We start from the raw sequence: 16,141 nt of genomic DNA, 5'->3' as shown, positions 1-16,141 counted from the left end.
GCCATTGATTGAGTATTGGAAGGGGGGGGGGGGGGGGGGTCTTATTAATATCTGCCATCACAAACTGCTTTAAACAGTACAGAGGAGAGAAGAAACAATAACTTAAACCATTAAAAGGGAGTACAGAAATGTACCTCACCATGTTAGATGCAAGTGAGTAATTTTAATTGCCTTTACAGTGAAATAACAAAGTTTTCATTTGTGAACAAGCATTAGCTGGTTGGTATTGTTGCAAACTAGTGACACTCTGAGAGCCTGTAGTTTTATTTATGTGCAGAATAATGAGACCTTATGCCATAATTTTCCCATACAGTGGTAACATGAGTTCCCAAAAATATCTGCAAAATAGAAGAGCCCTCACTAAGGAGTATGGTTTCAAAGGCGAAAACACTGTCTTGCCTTGGGAGGTACTAAATACCTGCATAAAGAAAGGGAGAGCCATTTGCAGCTAGGCTTGGAAGCCCATGTCCCTAGCCATGCCAGTCAGCACAGTCTGCCATGCACAGCGTCCATCTGCTGCTGGTTTATATGGATAAGAAGTTACTCACCCATTCCAAACCTATGAATAGGAGAAAATAAGAGAAAGTTATGACTTCCTATGAGCTAACATTTGCCTACATCATCAAGAGATGATTATAATATTGAGAGGTTTAATAGGAAGAAAGATCAGATCAAATGCAGTTAGCATTTTCTTCTTAGCTACTGCCAGAACAAAGAACACTGTCTGTTCTTTATATTACAACTGATTTCGTGACTTCAGCAGAACCTATCTAAGGCAATTTATTTCTCAACATAAAGTGCCTCTCATTTTCATAACTGTTATTTGCAAGTTCATGTGTGACTAGAGAGGTATCCATTAGGGAATATCAGAAATGTAGGAGAGGTATCCATTAGGGAATATCAGAAATATTTTCCACAGTGAAAAATGCTTGGAAAAGCTCGGAAAATTAACTTTTGGGGATAGTAGGGCAGAATTACATGGTGTATGCAGAAGTATAGCATATGCTGCTTAGCAAGTGTAAGAATTGTTTAGGAAACAGGTATCTTGGGTGTCTCAAGACCCAGATTATTTCATTTTTTCATGTTTTTTGCCACTCTCAGTAAGTTTTAGATTAGTATGTTTTACATTAATTTACATTTATCTCATGTTTGAAAGTCCAGTAGGTCACTGTGCAAGTTTTATACTCTTTTCTAGATTGGACAATGAAAACTAGCCATTTTCAATGGGTTCTCTCAGTCTGACTTCCATGCTCAGTGATCCAGCATTTTGGTTTCAAGCATATTGTGTTAGTGGTTTAACCATTATAAAAATTGCTCATTACTTCATTTTTGTGTAACAAAGTCTGACTATCGACCGATTTCCATGTAGCAGGTATGCCGTCCGTAACTAATTAAAAGAGCATTCTCTGAACCAGTGTGAAAGCTATTTTATGTCTTTGAATAAGACTAGAAATATCTTTAGGCAGTTGATACTAATGTTCAGTAACTTACTTCAACAGGATCCACTTTGGAAAGTGCGACGCAGTCAAAAGTTGGATATGTCAGCTAGGCTGGAATTACAGTCTGCCCTGGATGCAGAAATTCGTGCCAAACAGCTAGTTCAAGAAGAGCTACGAAAAGTTAAAGATGCAAACATATCTTTTGAAAGGTAATAAGGGCTTTGGTTCTGTTTGGGGTTTAACGCGCTGCTCTAAACTGCTGGTTAGAATAGTAACTTTCTTAAAATGGCCCCTTGTGCCTGGGATATTGGACTTTGCCAGAAAGATCCCATTCCACAGACTACACATTTGTTAGATAGTCATACGAGAACTGTAAAAATTTCTTCAAGTAAACATTTCACTGCTGTGAATAGCTTTGTAATAAGATACGGACCTCGGACACCTGAGGGGAAAAAAAGCATAAGAGCAAATTCAGTACCTTTCTTAGACTAACTGGAGAGTAGACATATTCTTGGGAATTAAAAGCCAAACTACTACTAGAATAATTTTGTTTGGCAGATGTCTGCAATGATAGCAGGAGTCTCAAGTACAGTTTTCACTGTCTAGTCAAGTAGTGAGGTGCCTATTCAGGGGAAAAATACAATTAATCAGCCTTAAAAAAAGTATTTTAAAAAACCACCACCACTCCTCAAAAAAAAAAGGCATTTTCCAAAACTCTGAGATGTAGGACCAGAAATGAATAACCCTGTGTGCTGGCATTCCTGCCTTTGAGATATTTCAGATTGCATTTTGATCATATTGTGTTGCTTTAGTAAATTAAAGGAATCGGAAGCAAAAAATAGGGAACTGTTGGAAGAGATGGAAGGTTTGAAGAAAAAACTGGAAGAAAAATACAGAACAGATTCAGGTAATTAAAGTTACTGTGTTTTAACAGCGTTCTAACACCACCTGTGATGTTGCCTTTTAGCTAAGCCTGTTCTGCTTTGGGTTTTAGGTCTCAAACTTCCAGACTTTCAAGATTCCATTTTTGAATATTTCAACACCTCTCCTCTTGCACGTGATCTGACTTTCAGAGTGAGTTATTACATAAAATAACTATACAAATGTGATAGCTGAATTATAGTTTTATTACATTTTTAGTACGTAAAAGTAATACTAGGGCACTATATGGCACATTTGGATCTGGCATATTAGCCAAATTAGTGTGACGCAGAATTAGATGTCCAGTAGTTGTCAGATTGCTTGGCATTTTGTAGGGAAGCTGGCACCTTTGGGAAATATTCCCTGAAGTTCACATTAATTGTTTCCTATTCTAGCTTCTTTGTTTAGGTTAATCTCAAACATTTGGCTGAATAATATATATTCAGGGTTTTTTGGAAAGGCTGGCACACCCTGTTACAAATAAGGGATTAAATGCTTTGTAGTTGGAAGATGCTGATTAATACAAGGAAAGGTATTCATACAGTTCGAGGAGTGTTTAAACAGATATGTAAAATTGTTGGCTCCAGATCTTAATGTGGAGTGGTTAGAGTAGAAGGAACTGGGAAGGGAATCAGAGGACCCACAGATGTTGGTATAAGAAGTTTATCGTGACACACCCTCTGATCCTTAGAAAACTAATCATACAAATCACAGCTCCAACTGGGCGTTTCAGTTAAAAAGGTTTGTGCATTCCCCGAGGAAGCAGCTGTTAAATGCAACATTGAATCACATTTCCTTACTTCATGAACTCTTGATCCCTGAAGATTTTCTGGGATTTTTTTTTTTTTTGCAAAACACATAGGCAGTTTAGGATAAAACCAAGAGCTGGAACTGGAAAGAATAATCTGTTATGTTTATGGAGCTGAGTTAAAGGGGCTCAGGTTAAAACCTCATCAGTCTGGTTAGTTTTTATATCTGAAATATGTGCTAAAAAGAAAGCCTATGGACATGCCGTGATATTTACATACACTTTGTGTATGTGCTGTTCCCAGGCACAAAACATCCACTCTGGCTTTCTTGCTGAAGCAGCAAGATGTGCTATACGGATGAGGTGGAGGGAAGAGGGGGAAACATGATATATGCTACTATCTGAATAATAATTTTTACCTACTGACCTTGATATTTTAAAACATTGCTTTAAAAAGTACCAGATACATTTAAAACAGTAACATGTAGGATATCAAGCCCATAATTAATCAAGATTCCATTCTACAGATCCTGCAATAAATATATAGTCACTATGGAAATGCAGGTGGCATTTTCTGATGAACTACATTAAAATTGCTGATACTGTACTTAATGACTTCCATTAAAAATTTCTTTTCACGTTTACTTATAAAGATAGTCTGTGTCATCTGCTCTGGGTTAATTTAGTTTGAATAAATAACATTTGGCCATATAAAACATTTTATTTAGCTAGCCTACTAATATTCTATCTGAAGTCTTCCTGTGGGTGATAAGTGATCGTTTTTATCCCTCATATCCATTACAACAAAGGATTCTGTTTCTTCTTCGTCTACATCTTCTCTGCTAGCCTTTTGGGAAGAAGTAAGTTTTTGCTAGTAGTTTTGTCTCCTTATTTTGTTGTGAGCCGTCATAGTAAAAATGGCCTTCTAAAACTAGATATTTTGCTTCCTTAACTTCTCTATAACTTAATGTACTAAATAGACCTAGTTTAGTTTTCTTTTAATACCTCTTTACAGGCTTACTATTTTATATTTTAACTATCTATATGGCTAAAGCTGAGTCACACTTAGCATTTTTAAATAGTTCATATTACATAATGGTACAATTTGATCTTAAATGGCCCAGCCCAATCAATTCATAACAAAAAAAATAACAAATATCTGAACATATTTAGTGAGCTAACTGAACTTGAGCCATCTTCCTGTCTAAACTGGCTGGGAACTGAGTGATTCATTACTTGTTGACTTTAGTGCTAATTACATCATTGATGTGAAGTCTAATCTGATGTTTGTTAATCATTATTTTCATGATGTCCTCAGAGTACATTAATACAGTATCCTACTTCCACACCCAGCTTCTTTAGCTCTGGAATTGTAGCATACTTCCCCCTTGTGCTGGCAATTAGTAGCTGCTAATGTAAGTGTGAAATTAATAGAAGGCTTGTAGTAGATGCTTAGTCTTAAATTTTAGTGAAATATAAGACAATGTGATTAAGTAGACATGATTATTTTAATGACAGAGGCCAAGCATTTTTAAACAACTTTTTAAAAGATTGTGTAGTACTACTTTAAGAATTTTTCTTGTGGCAGAACTGCTGGCTGCTGTGTGCTAGAAAAATCCTAGTGTAGTAAGCTACCATGAGAAATAAGCTATTTTATGGATGATTGCCAAGCTTCTCAAACATCATTCCATACCTGCGTGCAAGAGATTAGACACAGCCTTGCTGGGAGAAGGCTGTTACGGCATTTATGCTGCCTACTATGAGGCTTTGCATTTCACTACTTCCAGCTTTACAGCTTTTCCATCAGGTGGCAGGGTTTGTTTTGAGGAAAGATTTCCCCCCCCCCCTCAGAGTTAAAAGTTTAGATGTATGTGTACTGCATATAGAAATAGGCATTGGTTTTTGTTTCCATTTTGTTGACATGAGAACACTTCATTAGATCTGTGGTATCTAATCTAGTATGTTTGCTGTCATTTTTGCAGACCAGTTCTATTAGTGAGCAGGAAACGCAGGGTCCCAAGTCAGAAGTTTCACCATCTACTTCAGTTGTAACTGCAGAGCAACAACAAGAAGTAAGAGAGCTGTTATTTTACCCTGAAGAGTAATTCACTAGAAAGTCTCTCTGTCTTGTTCATGATAAACACATGTTGCAGCATTCATTATGAAGAAGCAGGATTGAATGTTGCTTATTTGCAATGTGTCAATGTCAATTGCACCTGCTTTGAGGACAGTTGCAAATGGAACTTTCTCACTGGCTCTCTGTATGTTGATGTACCTCATTTTCATATGTTTTCTGTATTGCTGCTTGTTTGTTAGTGTGCAGGCTTTCCTGTGAGTGCTTTAAAACACAATCTGTTTCTATTAAATCAAAATGACGATGTTTATGATGATTAAATTTTTGATAATTTTCAAAAAAGAAAAAAAAAATCAGAAAACAATAAGCTTTGCCACCCCGATCTTAAAACAAATTCTTGAAGCCTCATTTTGCTCAATTACAGTTTTTTGTGATTCAGGAACCAATTCGGCTTCAGAGGATGCCTGCTGCTCCTTCCCCCACCATTCAATCCATTTCTCTAGCTGTACCAAAGGTAGGGGGACTGTGCTAACCTTATTCTAAAGAACAAAGGAAAAAATATCATTTATAAATTAGCCCTCCGTGTTTGTTCTTGTCCTGTTTGGGTTTGTCATGTGTTGTTTGTTTGTTTGTCAGGTCTGCGTTTTTAATCAGATGTTTCCAGATGCAAATTGATGGCTTTTGATTTGTCAGAAGGGATGACAGGAAAAATATTTGTTTGTAGGTTTGGGTTTGAGTGTCTCCTGCAGTTGGAAATAAAAATGTTACTGCTGTCTTGCAGCACCTTTTACAAGCTGCACTTGCTTGAAAGAAGCCGAGGTTTCATAATGCACACTGATATACTGGAGGGTGGTGAAGGGAGATGCTTGCATTACATGAGTACAGAAAGTGAAAAGTTGTTGTTTTTTATCCTGAATGTATCTTTCAGCCGAAAGCTCACCAGCTCAATATCAAGTCATTTACAAGCCCTACTCAGTGTAGTCATTGCACTTCTCTTATGGTGGGATTAGTTCGACAAGGTTATGCCTGTGACGGTGAGTCAGTTAAACTTTCTATATTTTCAGCAAGACCCTGAAAAAATCATCCCAAAATACTAATGTATTGTAAGGCAGTCATTTCTTTGGGGAAGGGAGTGAAAGAGAGGGGTAGCTACCTCTGAATGGTTCTCCTTTTCTTTCTTTTGCATGATCATACTTCTGAAGTCAAAGAATTAATATAAGCCCTTATGGTTCCCTTTCATACTACTAATTAATTCTGCTACCATTAGTGCTGTTATAGTGTGAGTTGAGGTGGGCGGGAGGCAGGAGTGTTTTCTGTTTGTGTAGTGGAGGAAAAAAATACTACAGGAATGCTCTGATAACATGAATCTGAGTCTGTCTATTTTGTTCTGTCCTGATCATAAACCCTGTATGTTGGGAAGACCATTTGCTAGGTTTTTTGGCCTGTAGCCTGCTTTGCAGTCCATTATATTTAAAGTGCTTTCTCTGATGCATGTCTCACTATTGAGTTCCATGTTTGAGTATATGGAGGTATTTTTCTTTGAAAATATTTATCTGTATCTTGATTAGACACACAAAGTCAGTAAGTAGTCCACAAATCTGTTCAAGACACTACAGTATAAATAACCTTACTGTATTTCTGTGCCCAGCTTAGTTCTTGCTAGTGACACCCTCTCCACAGACACCTTCAGCATAATATTCAGATTGCCTCATCTGCCCTTCAGGGCTTTCTTCCTGGCAGGTCTTAGTTGGCTGTTCTTCCCTGCGAGCACCTATTGCTCTGCTAGCACTTGCCCTGGGGCTGCCTTTTGTCTCCTGTTGCTGACAGTTCTGAACTCTTGTTTTGCATCTCTTCCTGCAAGTCTGAAACGGTCTTTTCCCCTTAGTGTAGCTATCAACTTTGCTCTTTTTTTTCTCGTGTATTTTGATTAAGCTCTGCATCATTAGTTTTTCAGTTTGCCTCTTCTATTCCAGATGTTGATAGTTACAGAAAAAACTAGAATCACATTGACATAAGAATAGAGATGACTCCAGTAGAACAAAACTTTGCCATGTTCCACTCCCAATCACTTGCTTTTCCCAATTCTTCCTCTTTTTAATGCTGGAGACTACAGTAAAATACAGCTGCACTTTCAGAGGCCTGTGGAACTGGCTATGTCCTGTGGATTTTTCCTATTCTGCAACTGGTGTGCCTTGATATGCGCAGTCCCAAATAATTGATGCCTCCTGAAAGAGCTGAATTTATTATCTGGTCTTGGGGAGCACCTACAGTACTTTGCATGCATGACTCTGATAACCCCTGTCCTCCTCGGAGCAGACTGTAGCTCAAAGAACGAGCCAGGCAGCCTGCTCTGGGCTGCCCTCCCCCCTGGCTGTTGCCTTGGGCATCATGAGGAGCAGGTTTGTAGCCCAGTCTGTGGCTCTAGCAGAAGCAGGCTGTTTCCAGGTTTTCTGGAATCCTTTGACCCTTTGTAATTACAGGACTAGATGTGCAGAGGGTATCTGCCGTATGCCAACTTCCGAGAATATGGTTAGGAGGGAGCACAGGATAGGTCACAGTGCCGTGTCGCTTTCCGCTGCCTTCCGAAGCCTGCTGGGACAAAATCTCTGTGGAAAGATCTGGCCCATAAACTGTGCGTCAGATGCCTCGATATAACATGTTAATTCATTCTGCAGTTCTTGTAGTCTGTCTCATGTGAAGTGGCATATATTCTGAGTTTTTTGTGTGTAGTGGTTCTGTGTGAAGTGCTCTATAGACAACAGACCTCTGTCCCTTGCTGGTGCAGCACAAAGTGGTGTAAATGGTAAGAAAGGGTGCAATGATTACTGTAGATGTTTGCTCCTTATTTGAACTCAGAGAGAGAGAGAGAGATGCGCCCCTCTCGACAGACAACAGACCTCTGTCCCTTGCTGGTGCAGCACAAAGAGGTGTAAATGGAAAGGGTGCAATGATTACTGTAGATGTTTGCTCCTTATTTGAACTCAGAGAGAGAGAGAGAGAGAGAGAGATGCGCCCCTCTAATCACACAGTGTTTCAGTCCTTGTCCCCTGGTTTCTACTTTATTATGCTTTCAAGTCTGTTGCCTGTGTTTAATAGTTTAACCCGTTCTATTTTTTTGGTCAGTTTAGTTTTACTGTCTTTGCAGTATTCTTGCATACTTGGATCAAATTAAACACCTACTATATTTACCTTGTCTCCTACCACTGCCCTGTAATTTTTATTCCTCCTTTATTAATACTTTTTCTCTTCTGTGACTGGGTTAGTTGCTGCTTAACACCAGTGAGGCTGACCAACTTTTCGTTCTGGAAAATGCCTTCATAAGTTGCCTTGAAATGTGGACTCAGTTCCCGCCCTTTATGGAAGTAATAGGCTTAAAAGAGAAAATAAAAGCACTTTGGAGAGTCTCATACAATATCTAGGTGTGTTCACTCCTTTAGCGTAGCGGGCTATTGCAATATTTGACTGCCAATTTCAGTGTGATTAATTTCCTGAGCATAAGGTTAGACTACGTTAATCTCCTGTTACGATTGACTCATACGCACATTTCACTGTGGATTTTCTCTTTTGTACTTAGTGTGTTCATTTGCATGCCATGTTTCCTGCAAGGATAGCGCACCTCAGGTCTGCCCTATACCCCCTGAGCAAGCCAAAAGGCCTCTTGGAGTAGATGTGCAAAGAGGAATAGGAACCGCCTATAAAGGTTATGTCAAGGTAATACTCTTTTGTTCTTGGACAAGAGAAGAATACTGAACTTCACTTACAGCTATGCAGCTTGGAACCTCTAAGTATGTTTAAACAGTTCTCCTAAATTGTGCTAAAGCCTTAAGGCTTTGTGTGCTATCTATGTAACTTACTTCACCTTCGTTGCTTTAGATGTGGGAGAAACGGTTGGTTTTACTACAAGAGCTAAAGGTTAGTAGATTAGTAGCTACAATGTTCATAAGTAGCAGGGGGGGGAAAAGCATGCTTTAAAGAAGAATTTCTGTCGTTGTTGATGTGAGCATAATATAAAAGGTAAACTGTCCTACCATTTTGGCATTTGTGGAATATACAAACCCCATTGTTTGTCCTAATACTACCTAATATATTTATTAAACTGTAACAAGGAATGGTTGAACTTAAGGGAGGAAAAATGATTGCTTGATTACTTGACATTTTTCACTCTGTTTTGAAGGGCAAGTAGAACGTCTTCTAATTCCGTTGATCTAAGTATAAGCTTTTCTAAATGTCCCTGCTTTCTGTGTCTACTACATGTGCTTACATTTAATAAGCAATCAGTTATTTATACGCAGGTCCCAAAGCCTACAGGAGTTAAGAAAGGGTGGCAGAGGGCTTATGCAGTTGTCTGTGACTGTAAACTGTTCTTATATGATGTGCCTGAAGGAAAATCCACCCAGCCTGGAGTTGTTGCAAGTCAAGTCTTGGATCTCAGGTTCGTATTATTATGACAGAGTAGAAATCCTCTGTATTTTTTCCCTAACAGGAATATTTATTTATAGTACACAAGAGACTTTTAGATCATGAGAGCTCTGGTTTGAGAATACCTGTGTGTTCTGAATATAGACTGCAGCTAAGTTTAGGCTGAACGAATTGGCTCAACAAGAAGTCACTTAAGTGACTTTATCATTACTTATACTACAATCACTAATATTTACAGTATTAGCATGCTTCTTCCTAGAATTCCATATGCACACAGGGAAAACAAATAGACTTTGGTATATTGTTTTTTTTCCCTCTGCACTTTGACCTCAAGAGTGAGTCACATATCATCCCATAGCCAGTAATTTCAGGAACATTAGAAAAACTGAAGTAGTCTTCAAAAAAGCACCGACTAATTTACAAGCAAGTGGTTCTGACCCTGCCTTCTCACAGGAGTAAATTTTCATGGTGAACCATTTGAACCACTGAACACTGTCTACAAAAGATCTGAGACTTTCATTGATCAGATTAACCAAGAAGTCTTTTTTTATTTCAATTTATGGATATATCAAGAAAGCGTAATACCTTTTAATGTTACAGCACCTTCTCTCTGTTGAATATAAAGTTTGCATTCACAAGCACCTTGATTTATATTTTTTCCAGACAGCAGTACCATGGGGTTGCACCAGTACTGCTGTTCTGTTCTCACATTTATTCTCTGAGAACCGTCAGTGTCAGCTCTCTCTGACATGCTGGCAGCAGGAGCAGAAGCGTGGATTTATTGCAGATAACAGCATTCACATCAGTACATTGCTTGAAGCAACTCAGCCAGATACTGTACCAACTGTCCCATGCTTTATCTGCTTATTGTAACTGCCTCTTTGAGTCTGCCTTCTGAGGATTCTTAGATGTTTTAATAGACGTTAACCACCACAGCTATGAATTCTAGCATGGGCAAGTTTCAGGCATTAGTGTCATCTTTACACTAAAATTGGCAATTATGGTGATCAACTTTGTCAAATTCAGTTTAAAAAGGCTTGTGTAGACAATCCCTCTGGAGTGGAGCACTCTGAAATGCAAAAGTTGTTCTGAAGTCTGTTTATTTTACTGTAATAGAGAATAAAATCTAGCTGTTTTGAAAACCCTTATTTGAATCCCACAAACTATAATTATGTTGCCAAGAGCTTTTTATGTGATTTTTCTTTTTCTCCAAAGGCCCCTCTCTTGCTACACATTGAGGTATGAATTATTCATTTCTAATGTGTCTGCTGGGCTGGAAGAGCAGTATTCGTGCTGCTAATTGTAGAATAGGTGTGGTCAGTAAATCAAAACTACACAAAGCCACCCCACTTAGCTTCAGGTGGACTGAGTTACACATACTGAATGCTGTAGAAACATAACTAAAGCTTGTGAGTTGTTTGGGTCAAGGATGGTTAGAGCATAACAAAGCAGTGATGGCAGTTGTGACCTCTGTGTGGTGTTAGGAGATTGCAGCCTATTGAAACAGTTGTGGTATCAGTTAGATTTTGCTGAATAATGTTAGTGTGTGCATGTATGTGACTCTCTTGCTCTCTTTCTTACTAGAGATGAAGATTTTTGTGTGAGCTCTGTTCTAGCATCGGATGTAATACATGCGACTCGTAAAGACATCCCTTGTATATTCAGGGTATGGCTACCAATTTACTCTTAAAGAAAATAAAGTTAAATACCAGTGTTTTGTTTTGATAGTGAAGTACGTTATCCATATTTAATGTTTTTTAAGTTTTGCAAAGTATAAGAATTTACAAGAGGTGCTGAAATGTGTAGAAAAACAATATGATACTCCACTTATAACTGAATTGTAAAGAACAAAGTTCTCCTCCTTTTGCTGCTTCCTTGTATATAAAGTCTGGCTTTTTGTTATTTTCTTGATTGTAATTCAGTATATTTTTGTCTCCTCTTCCATTGGTATTACTAGATCCTGGTTTTTCTTTCTTAGCTTTGGAGGACGCTTGCTTTAGGAACTGATGCTGTAACAGAGTAGGCTGAAGCTGGGTTGTGCTCACTGATTCTAGTTGCCATATATTGTCTTGTATAAAAAAAAAATAATTGAAATTTCAGTTTCCTTAATTTCATATTTAAGTCTAGTAGAAAAAATTTAAAATAAGAGAAAATAATTAGCTTAGTTATAATGTCCTCTTTGATGTATGTTCTATCTGAATGCTGTATTTAGTTTTTAAAACCTAGGAAAGCAGTTCCTGTTGTTACGTGAATTATATTTAATCTGGAATTTTAAAATATAGAGAAAAGTACCTTAGTAGCCAATATATAATTCCTTGCATTTGAGTACAGAAACTCACTGTTTTCAGCATCTCTGATCCTCGGTCATTTAAAATCATATCAGTGGAACATGGAAGCCAAAGAGCTGACAGTCACATGCGATGCCAATCATTTGGTCCTTTAGGGTTTTACTTAGGAATGTCTTGGCTACTTGAATGCTTCTGTGGCTTTGCTTTTCTGCTTTTTTGTAGAAATATTTTCTGCAGTGGATTTTCATCCTTTCGTTTACTACTACTTTTACCTTAATTTTCCTCTTACTTGCTTCTAATTTTTTTTTTTTTAATCCCATCTGCCTGCTCTCTTCTCAAATTAGCAAATGTGGAATACTATGGGAAAGGGCTTCTGAGGAGAGAAATTGAGCTATGCAGAATGGTGGTCAATTCATTTAAGAACAAGGCATCCATAGTTTAGCCTGCTTGACTTGCTGCTCTAATTTCTGCCTGCAGTTTTTAACTGAAAAGGTATCTAAGAAAAAAACCTTCTGTCAAATATCCCCATGTAAGAATACTTGTGTGGATAGACATGACAAAATGTCTCCACAGTCTGATCAGATTATCCCCTACTGGAGAGATCTGATGAATTAACTAAAAGGCTGGTGTGTGAGTATATCTATTTAGATACCCTGTTGACAGGGACCAGAGAAGATGCTGCCAAAGTCCACCTCTTTTCTCAGTTTTATGTCCTCCTTCAAAAGAAGGAATTCCTAAAACTGGAAACTAGTGATATCTGATGCAAGAGAGTCTATTTTCTCAATTTCATTTAATTCTAGATCTGCATCTTGCTGACATAATGACATAGAGTGGCTTCTACACAGCAGTTAAAGCTGTTACTTTTCATTCTCTGTAAAAATGTGGTCCTTTTTTCGTATGTATTATTTCACATAACACGTGATGATATTGGTGGCCCACCAAAGACAGATTTTCATTTCTTTTGGATCTTCCGCCAACAGAAAGCAACACCAGAATGCTGCCAAACACTAAAATATTCGCACCTCTGACACCCCATGAAATCAAGAAGAGGAAGCACATGTCTCAAACTCAAACATCTCTCCTTGGTAACCAGTTTTTAAAGCTGGATGTTAGGCCGCCCTGGCATCCAGACACTGCAGTCTCAGTGCTGCCATCGATATGTTTTTAATAATAGTGTAAGAGTGTCTGTAGTGGAGTCCTTCCACAGCTTAGCAGTTTGAGTTAAGAAGCCTTGAGTTTCATAGCAAATACCGGGTTTTTGTATGATGAATAATGCTAAGCATATTATGACCAACTTCTCCCGTTTTTTTCTGCATTTGAATGCATGTAAGATGCCACCTTCAAAAGACTGAATACATGGTGGTACTTCAAAGAGAAAACCATAGCTGGTCTGGTTTTGTTTTGTTTTCAAGTTTAGAAATATTATCCATTATGCCTCCATCCATCTTTAAAATATTAATGCTTAGTTACAGTTTAGGACATGAACAAAGCTTGACACAGAGTAATATGAGCTATGAGCAATTGCAGACTATTCAGTTATTTTCCTACTGCTCTTCACTTTCATCTTACTTCTGGAGTTCTGTCTTTGGCATCCTATTGTCCCAAGTTTACTTTCAGTTGTGTGTTTTGGTTTTTTTTTTCTTTAAGATGAATATTCTTGCTTAATTCACTCTTTCAGGAAGTGTATGTTGCATAACCACATCATCCATCTTTATGGTGATTTTCTTATCAAGGCATATAAGCTGAAGATGTGTTATTCTGTGTATGAATAGTTATAGCCTTCAGTTTTGCACTTTTGCACCTTTTGCTGCTTTTTTCTGTTTAACTGTTGTTATTCTAAAAGTCTCTTGTGAGGGCTGATACTGGCTGATGGCCTGTTTGTCTGTGACTGAAAGCATAGTTCCCATGATCTCACAATTCCTACGATCTCTTCAGACAGGATACAGAATTAATATTAAGAATTAGTAAGTGCATACTTTGGCCAACAGAAAATTCCTGGATCATTTTTCTATTCAGAATACATTCTCCTTTGAGATCTATAGGATGATTTCCCTGAAAATTAAGTGAAGTCATTGTGATTTTCTTTTAACTTGGGGAAGTAGAAGAATGCAGTACTTTGGTCTCAAAAGATTGTTTTCCTCCAGAGCTTTTAATGCAGATATGATGTGCTTTTCCCCCGGACAAATATTTTTAAAATTAAGTAGCAAATTCAAAATCTAGAACTGATCATAGCAATGCCATTGGGTTTATATGCATTTGACTCAGAAAGCCTGTGTCATTTTCAGTAAGTTATTAAAAGATGGTGGGGGGAGGGATCGGGACAAATTATGGCATGCTACTGAAATTCCAGTTCAGAGCAGGAAGGAGCCTTTTGCTGGCATATATTGATTATTGTAGGAAAGGAATGTAGTGTTCCTTGCCCATATTTTAGGATTCAGAATGATTAAGCAAGACTGAGTGTTTTTAAACAAAACCACTGAGGCTTGTGCATTTTTTCAAAGCACTGTGGCCATATTAGCTGTGTGCTGTGTTGTATACCACGCAGGTACATCATCGCATTGTTACGAAAAAGTGTACTGTACTTTCACAGTTCTGTGAAGTATATAATACTGACAAAAAGGACTTTTATTACTCTTACTAATTTCGTTTCCTCTGTCTGTTAAAAGGTGACAGCTTCTCTCTTAGGTTTGCCTTCAAAGTCTTGTTCTCTACTGATCCTGACGGAAAATGAGAATGAGAAGAGAAAGTGGGTTGGAATCCTAGAAGGGTTGCAGTCTATCCTGCACAAAAACAGACTGAAAAACCAGGTTGTGCATATTCCACAAGAAGCCTATGACAGTACACTGCCTCTTATTAAAGCAAGTTTAGCTGCTGCTATTGTAGGTATGTTTGGTTTAACTTTTGTAAGTGAGAGTGAGTTGTTGGAGCTTTTAGATGGGATTAAGTATAGCTGAATTAATAGCCTTTTTTTTCCTTCCTGGTTTAGATCGAGATAGAATAGCAATTGGTTCAGAAGAAGGACTGTATGTGATAGAGGTGACCCGTGACGGTAAGTTAGGCCATAATGCATGCAGTAATTACATACAGAATAATGAGCTCCATAACTTTTAGTGCTGTTACAATATAGGTTACGCAACGGCTCTTCATGTATAGTAAGTATTAAGCACCCAGTTAACTGATGAGAAGGAAAAATGAATGTGAGATATAAGCACTAATTTGGTCATTATCATTACATTCAGTTGACTGGCTGAAATTAAAGGGATGGGTTACTGGGCATATTCTGACACATTCTCACCTTAACTGTGTTCCCACAGCAGGTAGCAAAATGCTTCACCACACAGAGCACGCACAGCACACACAGCAGCAGTTGATACACAGTGAATTATCAAGCACTTACTAAATAGAACTTGAATTGAGTGAGAAGAACTTGACATGGAAACAGACTTGTTCCAACCTGCACCATCAGAGGACTTAAACTGCCATGAATGAGAAGTTAGACAGTCAGTGCAAGAAACACAAGAGTTTGTAGACTTTCCACTAAAACCACCATGTATCGTTGTCTGTTTCTTCCAGAAATTTGACAACCACTCACATTCTGTTTAAGACCAATGATGGCCAAAGCAAATGCCTTGCTTGCCCCTTTTCATTATCTCTTTATTTCCCTGACCCCATGCTTCCTCCTGAACCTGCTTTTTCCTTCCTGTTCTTAATGCATTCTGCCCTCTGCTTTGGGAAAAGTGGGATCAGTTTAGCGTGTTCTTTCTGAAGACTTAACATGTCCATTCGAGAAATTCGCAGAGTGTGCTCCAGGTACCACAGCAAAGTGTATGCTGTGCAGTCACTGGGCAGCACAGGCATACCCCTCTATCGTTGAATTATTAGGCATCATAGCTAGGGAGTAAGGGAGACATTTTTCCCTTTAACCTGATATACTGAGCGCAAACACAAATGACAGTGGGAGACATGCCTTGGTATGGTGGGGAAAGCATGGAGGCCAAAAGGATTGCTAGCACGTGAGCATGGGGATCGTTTGGGGTCAATCCATACAAAATGCAATTTTAAACATGGAAAAGCAAAGAACAAGTCTGGTTAATTTTGCAGTCTGCTTCCAAAATAAGATACTCTTATTTTGAACAAACAAGTGAACAAAAAAATGAAAAAAACTATTTGAGTTAAACTGAATTTATAGAATCATAGAATCATTAAGGTTGGAAAAGACCTCTAAGATCATCGAGTCCAACCGTCAACCCAA

General features: G+C 38.1%; 1 protein-coding gene across 3 annotated transcripts in view; it reads left to right on the top strand.

The window, feature by feature from the left end:
- Positions 1–16,141, top strand: part of CDC42BPB (CDC42 binding protein kinase beta) — a 73,581-nt gene that overhangs the window by 41,853 nt on the left and 15,587 nt on the right. For 2 of the 3 annotated variants that reach the window (XM_019472498.1, XM_019472499.1), the window contains exons 18-28: positions 1,500–1,648; positions 2,252–2,346; positions 2,434–2,513; positions 5,091–5,180; positions 5,622–5,696; positions 6,111–6,216; positions 8,757–8,893; positions 9,475–9,614; positions 11,186–11,267; positions 14,556–14,772; positions 14,876–14,938. In XM_019472498.1, the coding sequence (XP_019328043.1) occupies positions 1,500–1,648; positions 2,252–2,346; positions 2,434–2,513; positions 5,091–5,180; positions 5,622–5,696; positions 6,111–6,216; positions 8,757–8,893; positions 9,475–9,614; positions 11,186–11,267; positions 14,556–14,772; positions 14,876–14,938 (1,234 nt within the window). Of the gene's footprint in view, positions 1–1,499; positions 1,649–2,251; positions 2,347–2,433; positions 2,514–5,090; positions 5,181–5,621; positions 5,697–6,110; positions 6,217–8,756; positions 8,894–9,055; positions 9,095–9,474; positions 9,615–11,185; positions 11,268–14,555; positions 14,773–14,875; positions 14,939–16,141 lie in introns of all 3 variants that reach the window. The other variant, XM_019472497.1, reaches the window with a different exon arrangement.

Source organism: Aptenodytes forsteri, unplaced genomic scaffold (assembly GCF_000699145.1).
Source record: "Aptenodytes forsteri isolate BGI_AS27 unplaced genomic scaffold, ASM69914v1 Scaffold193, whole genome shotgun sequence".
NCBI classification, from domain to species: domain Eukaryota; kingdom Metazoa; phylum Chordata; class Aves; order Sphenisciformes; family Spheniscidae; genus Aptenodytes; species Aptenodytes forsteri.
The sequence above is the reverse complement of the archived record's forward strand: the minus strand, read 5'-3'. Positions and strand labels throughout refer to the sequence as shown.